The sequence below is a fragment of the Neodiprion pinetum genome, chromosome 4 (assembly GCF_021155775.2).
Source record: "Neodiprion pinetum isolate iyNeoPine1 chromosome 4, iyNeoPine1.2, whole genome shotgun sequence".
In the NCBI taxonomy this organism is placed as follows: Eukaryota; Metazoa; Arthropoda; class Insecta; order Hymenoptera; family Diprionidae; genus Neodiprion; species Neodiprion pinetum.
This window is the reverse complement of record NC_060235.2, coordinates 10,649,985-10,668,624: the sequence shown is the minus strand read 5'-3', so window position 1 is coordinate 10,668,624 and position 18,640 is coordinate 10,649,985. Positions and strand designations below refer to the sequence as shown.

The following is an 18,640-nucleotide window of genomic DNA, read 5'->3' as shown; positions in this document are numbered from 1 at the left end:
GATCAGGTGACAAAGACGGCAACACAGCGCAAGACAGCGGACATGAAAACTGGAACAGCGGACAGGACGATACTGGGACACCAACGACGAGACAGGACGGACAGCGTGTCGAGCACGGGCAGCGGAGCGAGTTGCGCTTCCGCTGTATCCACGATCGGCACGAAGACACGAATCACGGACGATATGGACCTGACGGACCTATTGTCACTGATCCACAGTACGGCGACAAGGATGGCCGAGGCAGCGGCCATCCAAAAAAACATGAGTATGTCCGTCAAACTGGGCATAAAGACCATTCTCGAGGCTGCCGACGTTGCGCTTAACAGGCGCGCTAAAGCAGCCCCGAAAGACCACAAGACGGACAACGAGACGACGGAGACGGACGTTGAGACTGACCAACGGACACAAAACACTCCGCGGACGAAACGGAAACGGGAGGCGACTGGAACCACTCCGGAATCCTCTCAGAAGAGGGCAACGGTTGTGGAACCGGTCGCTGACTGGCAGACAGTCACAAGGAAAAACAAGGAAAAAAAGAAACGGAAGACGCGGACGGACGAGACGAACGCGACAACGGACACGACGGCCGGGGCTGAGGGGCGCAGAGCGGCTCCCAAACACTGGGGGACGGCGGTGCTCGTCAAACCCGGAAACGACACGACGTACTCCGACATCGTCAGGAAGATACGGACCACGGTCGACCCTGCGAAGAGTCACGTTAAAGTGACGACTCTCAGGAAGACGAAGAATGATCTGTGTCTTCTGAAGATAAAGACAGACGCCAACGGACGAGACGACTTCCGACGCGTCCTGCAGGACGCGGTCGGCGACGCAGGCAACGTCAGGACCGGGACCTCCGGGGCTCAACTGGAGATCATGGATCTTGACTGTGTCACGACCAGAAACGACGTAATACAGGCACTGCGACGGGAGACGGGACGAGACGCGGACTTTGGGGTCCATATCTTCGGTCCGAACCGGGCGGAGCAGTTTATGGCCGTATGCGATCTAGAGTCGCAGGAAGCCAGAGCGCTGCTCGGCCGGGGACGGATCGGGATAGGATGGGTAGCTTGCCGCGTCCGACCACGACTGACGGTGACAATTTGCCACAAGTGCCTGGGATACGGGCACACGAAGGCAAAATGCAAAAATACAGACCGGACGAAGTGCTGCAGGAAATGTGGCGAGACAGGACATTACGCCACGGACTGCAAAAACAGACCGGCCTGCCCACTGTGCGCCGAGGCGGGACACGGCGATGCGGCGCATGTCGCGGGCTCCGGGAGGTGCGCGGTGTACCGGGTTGCGCTGGAGGAGTGCAAGAAGCAGGCCGGAAGACGGACAGGATAGTTCAGGGCAACCTGAACCGTAGTAGGACAGCAGACATGCTACTACCACAGATAGCAGACGAACACGACGCCGACATTCTGATCCTGTGCGAGCCGTACAGGGTGCGACAAACACAGAATTGGATTACGAACGAGACCAAGACAGCGGCTATCTGGGTGAGGGGCGCTGCCCGAGCCCGGATAACCGCTCGTGGCGTCGGGGACGACTACGTCTGGGCTAGGGTGGGCGCTGTCACTTACGTCAGCGTCTACCTGACCCCAAACTGCGCTGCGGCGGAGTTCCGGGCGAAGGTTGCGCTCCTCGAGGACGGACTCAGGGACCTGCCCGGGGACCTCGTGGTCGCGGGGGACCTCAACGCGAGGGCGGTCGAGTGGGGCATGACGGCAACGAACAGACGCGGACGGCTGCTGCTGGAGATGGCCGCAAGGCTGGACCTAGTAGTGGCGAACACGGGAGACGTACCAACGTACAGACGGCCGGGATTTGGAGACTCCATCCCAGACGTAACGATGACGACGGACAGAACTCTGCCACGGATAGGGCGGTGGCGGGTGCTCGAGGGCTACACGGCCAGCGATCATCAGTACATCGCCTTCGAAGTGGCAGGAGAGACAAGGACGACACGGACGAGGACACGGCACCCCCCGCGGTGGAACGTAGACAAACTCGACGTACTGAAGTTCTCGGCGGAGCTGGCGGCAGCGCCGGCCCCAACTACCGACGTCCCCCCAGAGCTGACTGGCCGGCAAAGGGCGGAAAGACTAGCGGACGAGACGGCCAAACTGACGACGCGGCTGTGCGACAGCACAATGCCAAAACGACGGTACGGACGTAACAGACCACCACAATACTGGTGGACGGACGAGATAGCCGAGCTGCGGAAGAGTTGCCTGGCAAAACGACGACGGGTTACGAGGGCTGGAGGGAGACCCGAGAGGGAAACCCTTCAGGCCGAGTACAAGACTGAACGGAAACGACTGACGTACGCCATCAGAGACAGCAAGACGCGATGCTGGAAGAAGCTCTGCGAGGAGGTGGACCGCGACCCCTGGGGTGCCGGTTACAAGATTGTGACCGGTAGGCTGGGGGCCCGGATCCCGCCAGAACTCAAGGATGCTGAAACCGCACGACGGATCGTCGACGGACTGTTCCCGACGCACCCGACGCGTACGGACGCGACAGACGACGACGAGACGGCGGCGCCCCCCGTCTTCACCGCCGAGGAGCTCGTCGGAGCGACCAAAGCAATGAAGAGGGGTAAGGCGCCAGGACCGGACGGGGTACCGGCGGAGGTTCTTCGGCTGATGGCGAGCCTGAGGCCGGAGATACTCCTCGACCTCTACAACACGTGCCTTACGACAGGGACATTCAGCGACCGGTGGAAGGTGGCGAGGCTGGTCCTTATCCCAAAGGGTAAGGGTGACCCCAGCACGCCGTCGGCCTACCGGCCGCTGAGCTTACTGGACACAACAGGGAAACTGTACGAACAGCTTCTGCGACCACGACTTACGGACGCGATACGGGACGGCGGAGGCCTCTCTGACCAGCAGTTCGGCTTCCGGAGGGGTCGATCAACGATTGGAGCGATCCAAGAGGTGGTTGACTCCTTCCGGTCGACAGACAGACATTGCCACGCTGTGCGACCCGTCGCGCTGCTGGTGACACTTGACGTTAAGAACGCCTTCAACTCGGCCAGGTGGGTGGATATCCTAGGGTCGCTGAGAGGCGACTTCGGGGTCCCGCCTTACTTGCTCCGAGTTGTTGAAGACTACCTTCGGAACAGACGACTGACGTACGAAACGACCGAAGGCCAAGTGACGCGACAGATTACCGCGGGGGTCGCTCAAGGTTTCATACTAGGACCCGACTTTTGGAACGGGATGTACGACGGCCTGCTCAGACTGGAGCTCCCACTCGGCGTTCGCCTGGTCGCTTACGCTGACGACGTGGCGGCAGTGATAGTCGAGCGAACTCCAGATCTGGCACAATACGCACTGAACCAGACGATGAGACGAGTCGGACGGTGGATGACTGACCACGGACTGCAGCTCGCGACGGAAAAGACAGAACTGGTGCTTCTCACCAGGAGACGAATACCGACGACATTACGCATGACGGTCGGGTTGGACGAGATCGAGACCAGAGGGGAAGTCAAGTACCTGGGGGTGACCCTGGATACGAAGATGACCTTCTGGCCTCACATACGACGAACGGCTCAGAAGGCGGCTGAAAGGATAGCATCCCTAAGCCGCCTGATGGCAAACACGAACGGACCGAGACCAGGGAAACGGAGACTTCTGATGTCGACGGTGAACTCGATCCTCCTCTACGGTGCGGAGATCTGGGCAGACTCCCTGAAGACTGAGAAATACTGTCACGCAATGACGACGGTACAGAGACGAAGCGCGTTGAGGATCGCTTGTTCCTATCGGACGGTCTCAGCACAGGCCGTTCTGGTGGTGGCAGGCGTGATTCCCATAGACCTTCTCGCGTTCGAGCGCAAGAGGGTCTACGCAAGAGACGCGGACGTGACCCGACGGGACGCGGCAACGACGGAAAGAGACGCGACGATACAGACGTGGCGGGAACGGTGGACGGAAGAAACAACGGGAAACTGGACGAGACGACTCATTAAGGACCTGAGACCGTGGATCCAGAGGGGGTTTGGGGATGTGAATTTTTACGTCACCCAGCTTCTGACGGGCCACGGTTATTTTAGACGGTACTTACACAACCTGAACCGAGTACGGACGCCCAACTGTACGTACTGCGGACACGAACGAGACGACGCGGAACACACGTTCTTCGAATGTGACCGCTGGACAGAAGTGCGACAGAGACTCGAGACGGTCGTGGGAGGCATCACTCCCGACAACATTGTCGGGGTGATGCTCCATAGTACAGAAAGGTGGCAACTTGTTGCTACCTACACAGAGACAATCCTACGACGTAAGAACGCGGACGGCTGCCTGACGTAACGTAACTGACGGACTGCCTGCACGGGACGGACGGACGGACAGACTGACGAGACACACACCGACAGAGCTCCCAGCTAGAAGTAATATCACCATAGTCCCTGGCTGGGAGCGTTGCACAGGAGGTGGCGGTTTAGTGGGTAGGCCACCCTGGAGTCCCACATCCGCGCTAGCCCGTATGACTGGCGCGAATCCGTAACTTGGATTCCGCAACTCCTCGGAAAAAAAAAAAAAAAAAAAAAAAAAAAAAAAAAAAAAAAAAAAGACTAACTTAATACTAATTACATATTATCCATATTATTCTTACCTGTAAGAATATAAGAAACGACATTAAAAGCTATTACGTTCGAATCGTTTCTATCTTACAATATTTATTCTGTTTACACTTCGGTGTCTCTCATTGAACTGACGACCCTCGTCGCTCCTCACTTATTCAATCAACTGGCGCGACGCAGGCGCAATACCAAATCGGCGAAGTAATATTATGATATTGCTATACATTTTATGAGCTCAGAACGCATTCGATTGGAAAGTTTTTAGGATAGCCTATCAAGTTTAGCCAGACCGACTACTTATTTTTATATAGTATATATTAGTGTGTGTCAGGGAAAAATAATTTGCGAATTTCCACCGTGGAACCCTCTGAAAGGTATAATTACGTCTGAAGAAAGATTCTCTCAAAACATGAGCGTTGTACGTTAGGTCTAAGATGGCGCTCATTCGATTTTTTACTTTATTTCACATTTCCCGTCTCAATATGTATTGGAACGCGAGTGGGCTTATGTTCCGTCTAGCGACCAGCGGTAAAAGATATACTTAGAATTTACCCCATCCGTACTTCCCTAATACGTGGCGATTACCTCGTACAAAAACATTGACCGTCAGAGTAGATTGGTCATAGGGTTAACTATGACACTGGTGTTTGGAGATAAGCTGATATTTGTAGATAATATCTACGTTCTGAGCTATAGATAAAATATGAATAGGAGTGCCTAATTCCGTCCATGTATTACTTAAATACAATAAATTGACTAGGGTAGGGTAGGGATGCATGATCCTAAAGAAACAGCAGACTTGTAAAATAATGTGGAAACTGACTATAGTCAACAAAAATAAATATATGTAAGAAACAAACTAAATCCAGTCCGAGAAAGAAATGGATCATGAAAGTTATCGTAGTGTCATGTGAAAGAATAGTATATTGTGCACTTAGGGAGCAAAGGCCATTTTTGGTCCCGAACATGTAGGTTGCTGGTATAGTGGGGAGGGGAGACTTAGTGACCTGAAGTCGAAGGCTCGCCAAGCTGAGCCAATCGCGAAGGCAGCAATACACCGAGAGAGCGTAAAGTCCACTCCCGTGATGCAAAGATATTTTCTTTCACACACGTAAGACGGCAGATTTTGTTTCCTGAAGTTAGGGATCATGACGATCACGTCAGTATGCGGCAGCTAATTGAGATTAGGTTTCATGATTTATAATTTATATCAAGTCGCGGTCTCTTCGCACTGACAGTTGCTCCTTCCGCGTGAAATGTCTCCACCCTGTGGGAGCAAGACTTTCCTCCCTCGGGAGGCAAGACTTCGCTTTACTCCCTCACTACAGGGAGCAAAATAGACCTTTGCAAGTATATGTGAGAAAAAAAAAAAGTTGAACAAAAACAATTAAACAAGTTAAACCATCAGGTGATAGCCCAGTTCTGCTCATCCTTGATGGTCATACTACACACACAAAAAACATTGAGGTCATTGATTATGCTCGCAAGAACCATGTGATTATTCTTTGTCTTCCACCTCACTCGACACATCGACTTCAACCGCTGGATGTTGCTGTGATGGAACCACTTTCAACATACTACAGCAGTGAAATTAGAAAATGGCTCTGGCAATGTCCTGGGCGAGTTATAACAGCAAATGACGTGCCAAATCTTTGCTGTGAAGCTTTGAAACAAGCAGCTAAAGTTGAAACAATCAAGAATGGCTTCAAAAAGACTGGTATTTGGCCTTTGAATCGCAATGTCTTCGATGATGACCAGTTTGTAACGACTTCAAGAAGTGGCAATGAAAATTCTCAAGAATATTCTGTAAGTGACAATCTTGAAAATCCTGATGAAAGTGTAGTAAGCCAATCTCGTGATAATGTTAGCAAAAGTTTAAGTAACTTATCAGTACAATCTGATACTGAAGAAGAAGCTTCTACATCTTCAACAAATCGCGAAGGAGACAGCTTCGACTCGACAGAAGAGGATAGTTTCATGACTCCCGAGCCAGTTCCTCACTGTTCAAAATCTACGCCAGTTCCAAATTCTCGCTCGAGGGGATTTTTTAGACCGTTTGTTCCGGATTTAGGCTCAGTTGACGATGAGCTTAATCAAGAGATTAACCAAGAGATTAATTAAGAAAAGTCTACGACAAGTATCTACCGAGTCATTGAAAGATTAATGTCAATTTTTTTTTTTTGATGGATTAATAATCTATATTTTTTATTTTGTAGCTACGAAATTTATTAATCGCAAAAAGCGTACCAGTTTTAAATTCAGTGTTCTACCGAAAAGTCTTCAAACTGTGTCTGCTGAAGAGGATGACATTGTTCCCCGTAAGAAGCGACCTCGAGGAAAAACTGCTGTACTGACAAGTGACGCATATAGAAATGAATTGGTTCAACAGAAAAAGTCAGTTAAAAAATCAGTCGGTAAAGATAGAGGCCGACCCCGCAAAATTCAGCAAAAAGATAATGATGCCTTTTGTATTTACTGCAATCAAAAGTACAGTGAGTCATCTGAATCGTGGACGCAATGCCAACGTTGTCATGAGTGGGCTCACGAATCATGTGCTGGTGTTTCGGCCGACGATACTGAATTTTTATGTGATTATTGTCTATAATTTTGGAGATTCATCCCTTATTAATAATATATCAGTCATGAATTGTTATTCACTTTTAATTTTAATATTTATGTTAAAAATAATGTAACTTATGTTAGAGTTAGTTTCTATTTCAAAGAAACTATTTTTATAATAGAAATAATTAAATATTGAACGTTATAAAATTAACATAACTGTTAATAATGTTATATTATAACACTAAAGTTGTAAAATGTTACAGAATTATGAAAGTCTACAAATGTTACAATTTTAAAATTGTTATTATTATTGTTCTTAAGTTATTCATGGATATAAATTTCTAATTTGTGATATTTCATGAAAATAAATTTTTAATACTTTAAAATTTGTATTTCTTTTATTTGTATTTTTTCGCAAAAAGTATACAAATGTTTTTTTTCAGCTTTTAATAGTGTAAAATGATGCTAGATGTCATTTTTGACCACTTACGAAATTTTTTCGGAAAAAAGAATTTTTACGAAATTTTTGGAGTACCCCATTTTGCCGGCCTACCCCGTTTTGCCCCCCCTTCCCCTATACTCATAAATTTTCAGGAAACCGTTTTTTTTTTTTGCATATTTCAATAGCCTCATCTTCCAAGAATATTCTAAGCTCATGACCAATAAAAAATTTGAAGAATTTTGGAGGTTTCACGCATTCTAGTGAGTCAGTGCACCTGGCTGGTCGGGTCAGGTCATACGAAGCCCGTACCGTCAATCCGAGGGAGCTGCTGGTCACGTCTTTTGTAAATTCTCCCCCACATTCAAGGGTACAGGTAAACCGGTTATTCGATTATTAGATTATGATCAGTGTACGTTGAGCTTTCGAGAAGCTAAGACAACTTTTCCAGTGTAATACAAGAAAATGAACGAGAGTGACGAGAGATCCTTTTCTGACAAAAAGGGTGGAAGATCGACCGCAGGACGGCTGTGCAGACGTAGAAAACGTGTTTCATGTAAACCAGCACACGAAACCAGAAATTGAGCACGTAAACAACAGTGCGTCTGCGAAGAAAATAAAGTCGACTGAATCGATTGACGTAAATGTTAATCGCAGTTACGGCTATGTGATTTTGAATTTCATTTCGGTTTTCGCTGCGATTAGTTCGTCTGTGAAGTGCAAAACGTGCCATAGTGATATTCGATTCTTGAAATCAGACGTCAGAGGGTTAGGCTTCACATCAGTTCTCAATTGTGAAAAATGTGAGCAAAAGTCCATAAGTTCGAGTCCCTTTACTAATAACGACAGCCATGAAATAAATACCAGATTCACTCTAGCTACGCGATTATTAGGAATTGGGTCGAAAGGAATAAAAATTTTTGCGGGTATTATTGATCTTCCGAAATGCTTTTGTCAATCAAGTTACGACAAGATCACGTGAAACGTACGAAATACAACAGAAGTGGTTACACATTCATCTATGCAAGAAGCAGCTGAAGAAGAAAGGCGACTCACGGGAGTAAAAGATACCGTCGTTGAACCTGCTGGAATAATTGTCTCTAGAGTCGGTACTTGGGAGATAAAAAGGGTTTTCGTCGCTCCAAGGTGTAGTAATTTTCATAGGAATTTTAACTGGTAAAGTTGTGGACGAAGAGGAAACCAAAGAATACAATGAGTGGTAGGAAGGTCATGCGTCTGAATGCACAGCGAATTATAAAGGAAGTTCAGGGAAAATGGAAGTTGATGGAATTGTTGAGATGTTTGCAAGATCTGAACAATTACACGGCATAAAGTATTTGTATTGCGTTGGAGATGGCGGTACAAAAACATTCAAATCATGTACGGAGACATAATTGTAAAAAAGGGAGAATGTATTGGACATGTTCAAAAACGCATGAGCACTTAGCTCCGGAATACTAAAAAACAAAATAAAGGTCTCAGAGGAAAAGGAAAATTGACAGCAAAATTAATCGATGAATTGACGGTGTATTACGGATTCGCTATAAGAAATAATTACAAATCCATTGCCTACTGTATGAAGAAAAGTATTGTGAAGTTGCACCTAGAGTGCAAGTCACAACAAACCCCAAACCCGCGGGGAAGAGCCGAACGGGTGAGTCCCGTCCCGTCGGGAAACACCCGAAGGTAACCGAAGCCCACCGACGCTCGGCGGAGCCGAGCGCCAGCGGGCAGTACGATCACGGCCTGCGAAGCAGCAACAAGTTTAACCCCGAGAAGCCAAGAGAGAACGAGAAAGACACACAGTTACACACACCGCCAGAGAGAGAGAACGAGAGAGACACACAGTTACACACACCGCCAGAGAGAGAGAACGAGAGAGACACACCCTACACACCGTTACACATCGTTACCCACACACACCGACGACACCAGGTTAGCCTGCAACCTACAGCCGATCTGCCGCTCCCCGCGCAATACCAACCCTTTCTACCTCACCCTCCCCGTCATACTACACCACCTCCCCTCGCAATACCAACCCTTTCTACCTCCCCCTTCCCGTCATACTACACCACCTCCCCTCGCAATACCAACCCTTTCTACCTCACACTCCCCGTCACACTACACCACCCCCGCCCGCAATACCGACCCTTCCTACCCCACACTCCCCGTCCCCCCTACACGCCCCCCCCCCCCCCCCCCCCCCCCCCCCCCCCCGCGCGCGTATCTGTAAGTTAGGATTAAGTGACGCTAAGGGCTGAGGCGTGATCAGTCACCACTAACGTCTACAACCCCTTTGTACCCTTATTAGTTTTAAGTCAACCCCCCCTCACAAATATACACACAAAGTTTTACCTATTCTATCCGCCCTGTCTCCAATTGCTCCTCCCCTCCCCATTATTAGTGCGGACTCAAAACCCGTCACAGTATATGGGCAACATGTTATCACAAATGCTCAACTGATAGCGATCCTCAGCGTGATAACTGCCCCCCTGGTGCAGAAAGTTGGTGTACGTGGCGACAAGCAGAAGCCGCAAGCGCCTGGGATTCATGTACTCACAAGCCTGCACTCACAAGGGGACCTTACAAGTTGTCACTCAAGGATTTCGATGGGTCTGAGATATGTTGTAGAGAGACCTACCCTGAGTACCTGAGTACAGGGATTTTTTTCAACGGCTCATAGTTTTCGAGAAGAATCGTTCGGACTTTAACTTGTACCTATTATACCGGTAAGGTAATATATTTTCCAAGCAAGCGAGCGCAGCCCAGTGGATAAGGTTCATGGCTCCGACTTTGGCGGTCCCGGATTCATGTCCCGCGCGATACTTTTTTTTTTCTCACGAAATACAAATAAATTGAATGGACTGTGCAAAATCGTCTAATTATTTATTATTAATTTATTTATTATTATTTTTAAACTTTTTTTATTTTTTATTTTTTTTCATTTGTTCCATTTAAAAATTTGTTAAAATTATTTATTATTATTTTATTTTTCACACAAAAAAAAATTATGACAGGAGAAGAGATTATAATATCCTTCACAAGAAGTTTTTGATTATAATATGAATTTTAAAACGGTCGGCCCGTTATTTTGAATATAATACCCTAGTCAGGTTTGCTACCTGCGATCCCCATCCCCACTTATACCCCATCCCTTTGTTATACGAGCCCTAACGAAATTTTGGAAGTTGAGCAGTCAGACGAAACCAGTCCTTCGCAGGCATCAGTTGTGTGAATAAATACGTTGGGTATAACGTCACTACGAAAAATAAAATGATAATAAATAATTTAAAAAAATTTTTAAATTAAAACAGTAAAAAAAAGTCTAAAAATAATAATAAATAAAATAATAATAAATAATCAGACGATTTTGCAGTCCATTCAATTTATTTGTATTTCGTTAGAAAAAAACAAAGTATCGCGCGGAACTTGAACACGGGACCGTCAGAGCCGGAGCCGTGATCCTTATCCACTGGGCTGCGCTCGCTTACTTGGAAATTATATTACCTTACCGCTATAATAGGTACGAGTTAAAGTCCGAACGATTCTTCTCAAAAACTATGAGCCGTTGAAAAAAATCCCTGTACTCAGGTACTCAGAGTAGGTCCCTCTACATATATCTGATACCCATCAAAATCCGTGAGTGACAACCTGTAAGGTCTTCTTGTCAGTGCATCTGTAGTAGAAGCGATCAGACCGGTATATGAAGCCCTTAGTAGCGACGAATTAATAGAGAAGTGTTCAGGAGGCTTCACCCAAAATAATAATGAGAGTTTGAACTACAAAATTTGGAAAATCGCTTCAAAAATATCATTCAGCGGAAACGTGATTGTTGAAATTGCTACATACATGTTCGCTAGTACATTCAACGATGGAGCTAATACTTTTTTTCCAAATCCTGCAACAGTTTAATATCGTTATCGGACCAAATGCAGTAGCAGCTTCCGAAGCACTGGATGATACACGTTTGTCTGTCGCACGCATCCGGGCTGAACGTGCAACTAAAGTAGGTAGAGTTGCTAGAAGAAATTAAAAAAAGAATGCTGAGAATGCTGCCAATGCCGAAGAAGGCGCTTCATATAGCGCACGCTTGTACTAAAGTAAGTAAAGTCAAATATACTGCAGACTGGGCGTGCCAATTTCCATTGCAAACTTTGAAACCGTTTTCGCACAAATCACAGTTTTTGACCTCGTGTACTTCATAACTCACGAACCCTCAACCTTTTTCTTACGGCGATTTAGCATTACCTATGAGTTGAGGATACAAATTTACACCAAAGTTGAGGGTTTTTTCCGTGAGGGTTCAGTCACTTTCTCATACCATTCCCTTGGATGTGAACTGCCATTCATAAAAAATGTACGACCCAAGTTTTGTTTATTAAATAATATGGTCGTTATAAATTGAGGTCAATCGTTCAATCGTCTCCAACTGCTACGATTCATTTTTTTCAGCTGTATTGTTGGTTCATATTAAAGATCTATTACGATGATTAAAACTTTTTTCTTCTTTCTTCCAGAACCTCCGATCAACTGTAGCGATGTACACCACTAACGCGCGCATGGAATACCGCGGCAAAGTTATGGGCAAATAACTTCGCAATTTTGGAACGTTCTTGAGATTTTTTTTACAATACATCTGAATACCTAAGGAAATTTTATAAATAAAAACTTCGCCAATATATCTTTCACTTTTCCTAAAATTGCTTTTCAAATAATACCTCTGAACTTCACGAAATGAGTGTATATACCCCCCTAACAAAAATATTCAACAATTAACCGCCTGGGTCTCAAATTAAACTTTGACCCTTTTATAACAAAACAGTTCTTATAGCATCTACACATAGCCACGAAATAACCAAGATAATCAACAATATGAAAATCAAAAATGGCGATCTTGATAATATAAACATTATAACAATGGTGTTATTATCCAGTCATATTATTGATCCTTTGGTTCATATAATAAAGTTATGTATTGAGAAATCCACTTGGCCCAGAAGTTAAACCGACCTTTAAAGCTGTCAAAAAACACATAAAATATAACTACAGCCCAATATCCTTAACATTAAACTTGACTAAAATCTTTGAAGAAGTAATTTACCATAGAATTTTGCATTTCATTAATAAAATAAATTTGATCAAAAAAGCAGCATGGATTTGTGAGAAACCTTCAGACTGGAAATGCTTTGCATTGCGTATCTAACATAATCGATGAAAAACTCGATAATAGCGTTCCAATTGCCATCAGTTCCCTAGAATTTGCCTGAAGCTTATAATACAGTGAAATAATGCAATCTTATTCCACAAGCTTTATAACTATGACGCCATTCAAATATTATGTCACGCTTTTTCCGGTCATTTTGGACCCCCCTCCCCCTCGCCCCGACCACCATCCACCACCACAAATTACACATCCTCACGCCGTTTTTTACCCTCCTCTGGACATGACAGACAAATAAATACGCATAAAAAGGAACGTGACGTGACACTAAGAGTGTATTCCCCCCACTCTCCCGTCAAAGGTCGGTCACAATGAAACCCCTCCTTCTTCCTGGCCCCAATGGCATCAAAGGGAATACGTACAAACTATTTACAACTGCTTACCAAATAAATATCAAAGAGTTAAAATTAATGACTGTGTCAGTGACTACGGTGAAGTATACTGAAGTTCACCAGAGTACTGTACTGGGCCGCTATTATTTATTTTATAAGTCAATGATCTATTAACTAGTAAGCCTGATGAAATAATCATATTCTTTGCTGATGACACTGCTGTTATATCCACAGATGAAAGTTGGCCAAGAGTAGAACGAAAAATTAATATTCATCTTAAAAATTTTTATGAAAAACTACTGTCATAGTGTTTCTATCAATCTGAATATTTTGAATAATGAGCAAAACTTGATTACAGTTCTTCATATTTCGCAAAATCTCCAAATTCATGCAAACTAAAATGCAAGCAAATCTCCAAATTCATGCAAGCTCAGAATGTTATATTATGCCCTCTTCCATAGCATAATTAGCTATGAGATCATAACTTGAGGTGGAGCATATTCATACAACTTTAATTTGTTGCAAGGACTCCAATTCAGAATCCTGAAAACTGTAAACAAAAATCAATTTATGAACCATAATGACCCACTACATGCTGAATAACTATTTTCTCTTGAATATTTGAAATTCTACTGAAGTGATTTGAAAGATAAGTTTATAAATGCTAGCAGTATTATTAAGAATAAGAGCATTATACTATCCTCCTATAGACGCAAAGCTGCAAGTATTCAAAACCGTAACATTAGAGCAATTAGCTGTTTCGATAATCTCCCTAATGAACTTTAGCTTAATGGCTATTTTTGAAAATTTAATAATTTATGTTCATCGTCTAATACAGTTTGTAAGTAATAGTTCATAAGCTTAGCTTATCTAGGTCCGACACACAGATAAATGCGTTTCACCTCAATCAGTAGAGTTTGCTTGGTTTTGTAACGAAGTAACGTTCTGGTTGAATAAATAAATGATTAAATAAATATTTCGACCGCTGAACATGGTCATCTTCAAATTTGTGACAAATCTCATTTCCATTGGGCTTCGAATTCTTTTCGATATTATCAGACTTTGAGAAATAAGATGCTGCCTGTTTTTCCGAAAACAGTAAGTCAGATTTAGTACTGGAAGAAATTAATGCAAGATTTATGTCACAGTACTAAGAAATGATTAGTAAAATAATCTCGTAAGCATTTTATATATAATTCCCGCAAAATAGGTGACACTTTCTGAGCTGCATTTTTCAATTAGGAATAATAATATTTATAAATGACAACCAAACAAAGAAACATATAACATACGTTAGACATACTAACCTGAGTTTATTTCCATCTTCCATAAGCTTCATCACTTGTGCTTTGTACTTGTGTGTATCCACGTCTAAGTTTTCTTTGCTGTCACCGCGATCCAAGCTCTGTTTATGACCTTTCACCAAAGCTCTTTCATATCTTTCATACCTGTTTAATGTGTGAAAAAGGTTTTCAAAAGGTAAATTTAAATTTCCCAGTTACAGTTGTTCATTTTCATACATGTTTAATCCCTGATGGAAGGACTCCTTCGAAAAACACCTTCGAAAACTTTTCTGAATAATCTGAATTTGGAAACACTATATACGAAACATTCTGAGATATGTTATGTCTGGCACTACGTTCCGTACGTCACTTATCCAAACTAACTATAATACAGTAGACTCTCCGTATATCGCCGTGCGCGAGGCGGTAGGAGAGGGAAATTCGCGGTAAGGCGATATACGGATCGTCGCTACTCCTCAGCCGTTCTAGCCTAACGGAGTCAGGCCACCGAGTGTTGCATCGCCTGATCGGATCACGCAGCGGGTGAGAGTGGGAGACGCTAGTTTGTAGTCGGAAGAATCTGTGTGAGGATTTCCTCTCTGCCACGGCAATATATGGAAAGTCTACCGTATAACTGTAAGATACATATATCGTAAGCTTGTCCTCCTCCCTGTTCTTCCATTCCCATCTATTGCAAACACGGTCAGATAGAGTTTCAGTACCACCCTCTGTCATCTGATTTTTAAGCCCATCTCTCGATCACCTTCCTTATTATTGGATACTATTCCCTATCTTGCTTCTGAATCATACTTTGGATGAACAAATTCTATTCCATCTTCCGTGTCATATACATATTTCATCTACATCCCTCAAGGGTTTGATATATCTTAGCATTTTTCCGAACATTTTTTTCAACAGTAGTGTGATTCACCGTGAACACTTATTTTTGTTTTATGTTCTACAAATTTTCACTGGAGAGTTATTTTACAAGCTTATAAAATTTTTACGTATACAAACAAAATATTCTGAAGAGTTTGTTGTCGCACAAAACAATAACAAGAATTATAAATTGCTTTGTATTGTATACGCTAAAATAAATAATTGTAAAATATTCTGAAGAGTTTTTTGCCGTACAAAAAGTAACAAGAATTATAAACTACTTTGTATTGTATACGCTCAGTAATAGTGTGAAATACCTTGAAAGTCTATCCAATGTCACTTCTGGAATAATAAATCCGGTAGTTCGGCATGCAGCTGGGAACAATTGTTCGTGTAGCATTAAATTATAGTTAGTATTAACCTGCTGTTGCAACCTTCCTGGCCCCAAGGGGTCTGTTACTACTGGTATTCCTGTGACAGAATCTGTAAATACATGTAAATTGTATACATGAGTTAAAAGTACAATCGTTTTGGAACTTCATGCCATCGTAGTAGTCGATCAATGTAAATGAAAACACCGTCATTCAGGAAACATACAATTACTGTGTCTTGGGTTACGATGGAAATTATTTCTGGAGTGTGACCTGACTTACAGTCGAGATGGCCTTTGGTGAGTTAGACTATGATGTGTGTTACCCCAATTTCCACTTCGAAAGAAAAATTGACTATAGCAACCAGCGAGAGTTACAAAAAAATTCATATAATCGCTTTTATTTCATATCAAGAGGAATAATTTGTTCTCACCAAAAGTATTAGTAATCATTCTGTAGAAAAAAATATGGTAACGAGAAATGTATTACTATTTTCTTGGCTTGTTAACTTACCGAGATATTGAGAATAGATTTCCCACGATTTTGGACTAGGGAAGATACGAACAAATCCACCTCTTCGTTCAAACTGTGCTCGAGCAGATGCAACTATTCTTTGCTGTTCAGCTGTGAGACCAGATTTGTTTAAACTATTTTTGGCTACATTTTTCTTCTTCTGCATGAGCATTTCAGCCGAATGGACTCTCCTGTACTGTATCACATAAACATATTTATTCAATGAAACCAAAAGTTTGATTTAGCAATTGAGACCAGAGAAAACAGTATGAGAATGCTTGTAAAGTATAACTCACACTAGTCATATTTTTTGAAGGATTCGTAATAGATCGATGGTTGTTACTATGTGGTCTCAATATTGGATCAACAGCAGCAATGCCTACAAGCGTGAGTAAATCTGCCATTAATGCAGATTTCAATCTCACGTCCAATGGGGAATCACAACCTAGAGACGGAGTGAGGTTGACCTCAAGTAGCCAAGGTTTCAAGGTGTCGTCAATTAAGATATCAAACCCAAATAATTCTGGAACATTCATAATAATTTTCTTATAGTTATTAAGACTTTTCGGAAATACACTGCTCATATTGCTTTACTTTCTTTTAATTTTAAAGAAAAGCTTTTATTTGGGCCAGAGTGACTTCTGCTTATTCTGACGTATCTTCACCTTTCGTGATCCCCAGAAACTAAAAAATAGGTTCTTGTGAAACGCACAGTGGTTCCAAATCCCAAATGGCTGGCCATATATAGAAGGTATTGTTAAATTGCTACGAAATTTCTTAATCGCGGTTTTTGAGGTCACTGAACACGAATCTGCAGTCAAATTTTACAATAACAAGACGGCGGCCTGAAAATGGCGGACCATTTCCTCCAAATTTGAATCAATCGCTCCGAACTCTTTGATACTCGGGGGTTTTTGAGGTCGCTGAACAAGATTCTATTTTGATAAAACGAAAGAACGTATCAACACATAGATATATGTGGGATATAGTAGATTGGAAAAGTATGTGAATACAAATACACTTTGAATATAAGCATAAATTTATTTAAAATTGCATTGAATACCATTTTTGTGTAAAAAGAAAATTACGAAAAGACGCTTAGACTTATAGAGTCCAATTGCTGTCCGAATCGCTAACATTATTATTGTCGCTAAAGTCGGAGTCAGTCATTGGGAGTACTTTTTGGTTGTTGATAGTTGGCGGTATTACCAACGCCGTTGCTTCACGCAATAATGATTTTCCAATAAATCAAAAAACTCCTGTCGCCTGAAACCAACTGCAACCGCTTTACTGCTTACCCGAGAGCCTGAAAAAATCAATTCAACAGTGAGACAGTAATACAAAATTTTGAAGAAACGATAATGATTTGTTGATGAAAATAACAGTCGAATTCAGTGGACTAAAATGATTTTCATGAGAAACAAATCACTCGACATCGCACTCTACTGCCGTGCACCTCGCATAGTGTGTGTGCCGAGCGCACCGCGCCTGAATTCGTGCGTCAATTTATAGAAAAATTCACCGTAACCAAATGGGCAGTTTGGAGCAGTTGATTTTTGGTGGTGTATTACTCAAGAGTGTAAAGAATAACGTGACACTTGATCGGTTGCCGAATTCTGTTGAATTATAAACTTTAACTCAATATAAGCATAACTTTTTTTCTCGGCGGGCACGAGAATTTACAGTACATGTTTACATTTTTTGTTGCTCGGTGTGTGGTTTATATGAAAAATCTCAATGATATAGTAATTTACTTACTTTTAGAAGGAAATTCCATTTTAAAGAATTCAAATTACTCAATTCTACTAAAAGTTATTTCACTTCAAACACAACGTAATTTTCAGGCCGTAACGCACGACCGATGCTACCTGCTCGAGCATTTCGATTCGAATGAGACCCCAACGCTTAAATGCAACATCTGACACTTCCCGACCCTTGGAAGGGACATCAGAAATACCCCTCTACCTGGCTCAATACTTAGAATTCCGTAAATATAAACTTCATTTTTCTATTTATTGCCAGCAATTTGGGATTTGGAACCGCCGTGCGCTGGTCTATTGGCCTACGATAAACTGGCAAACCAGATTATAAACTGGCTAGATTCCGAATACTTTCCGTGTCGTTCAAATCACCATGGCTAATCTGAAACGTATACGAAATTTGATAATTCGTCAAACACCTAATTTAACAACTAGTCCCAGACAATCCGGAAACTATGTATAATTCAGACCACGCATAAAGTAAGCATTCAGGTCTATGCTAATCTTGTTAACCAACGAAAACCAACCAGGAAATGGAGCTTTATCTAGGTCTATCCGATACTTCGAAGCCATTTGTATCGGCTTTTCCAAACCATCACAACTTATCCGAATCTATCGGGAATTTACACTTCATTCGGATTATTTATGAATCTGTCAAGGTAACCGGTTCAAATCTGATC

General features: G+C 43.2%; 1 protein-coding gene across 7 annotated transcripts in view; it reads right to left on the bottom strand.

Moving 5' to 3' along the window:
• The window catches only part of TTLL5 (Tubulin tyrosine ligase-like 5), a 289,302-nt gene that overhangs the window by 76,624 nt on the left and 194,038 nt on the right, over nucleotides 1-18,640 (bottom strand). For 6 of the 7 annotated variants that reach the window (XR_006882456.2, XR_011176837.1, XM_069135010.1 and 3 more), the window contains exons 9-12: nucleotides 16,497-16,723; nucleotides 16,201-16,396; nucleotides 15,634-15,799; nucleotides 14,462-14,602 (exon numbers count right to left, since the gene is read on the bottom strand). Coding sequence is in view for 5 of the 7 variants with exons in the window: in XM_069135010.1 (XP_068991111.1) it covers nucleotides 14,462-14,602; nucleotides 15,634-15,799; nucleotides 16,201-16,396; nucleotides 16,497-16,723 (730 nt within the window). In the remaining 2 variants the exon portion in view is untranslated. Of the gene's footprint in view, nucleotides 1-13,850; nucleotides 14,270-14,461; nucleotides 14,603-15,633; nucleotides 15,800-16,200; nucleotides 16,397-16,496; nucleotides 16,724-18,640 lie in introns of those variants that run through there. The other variant, XM_046619689.2, reaches the window with a different exon arrangement.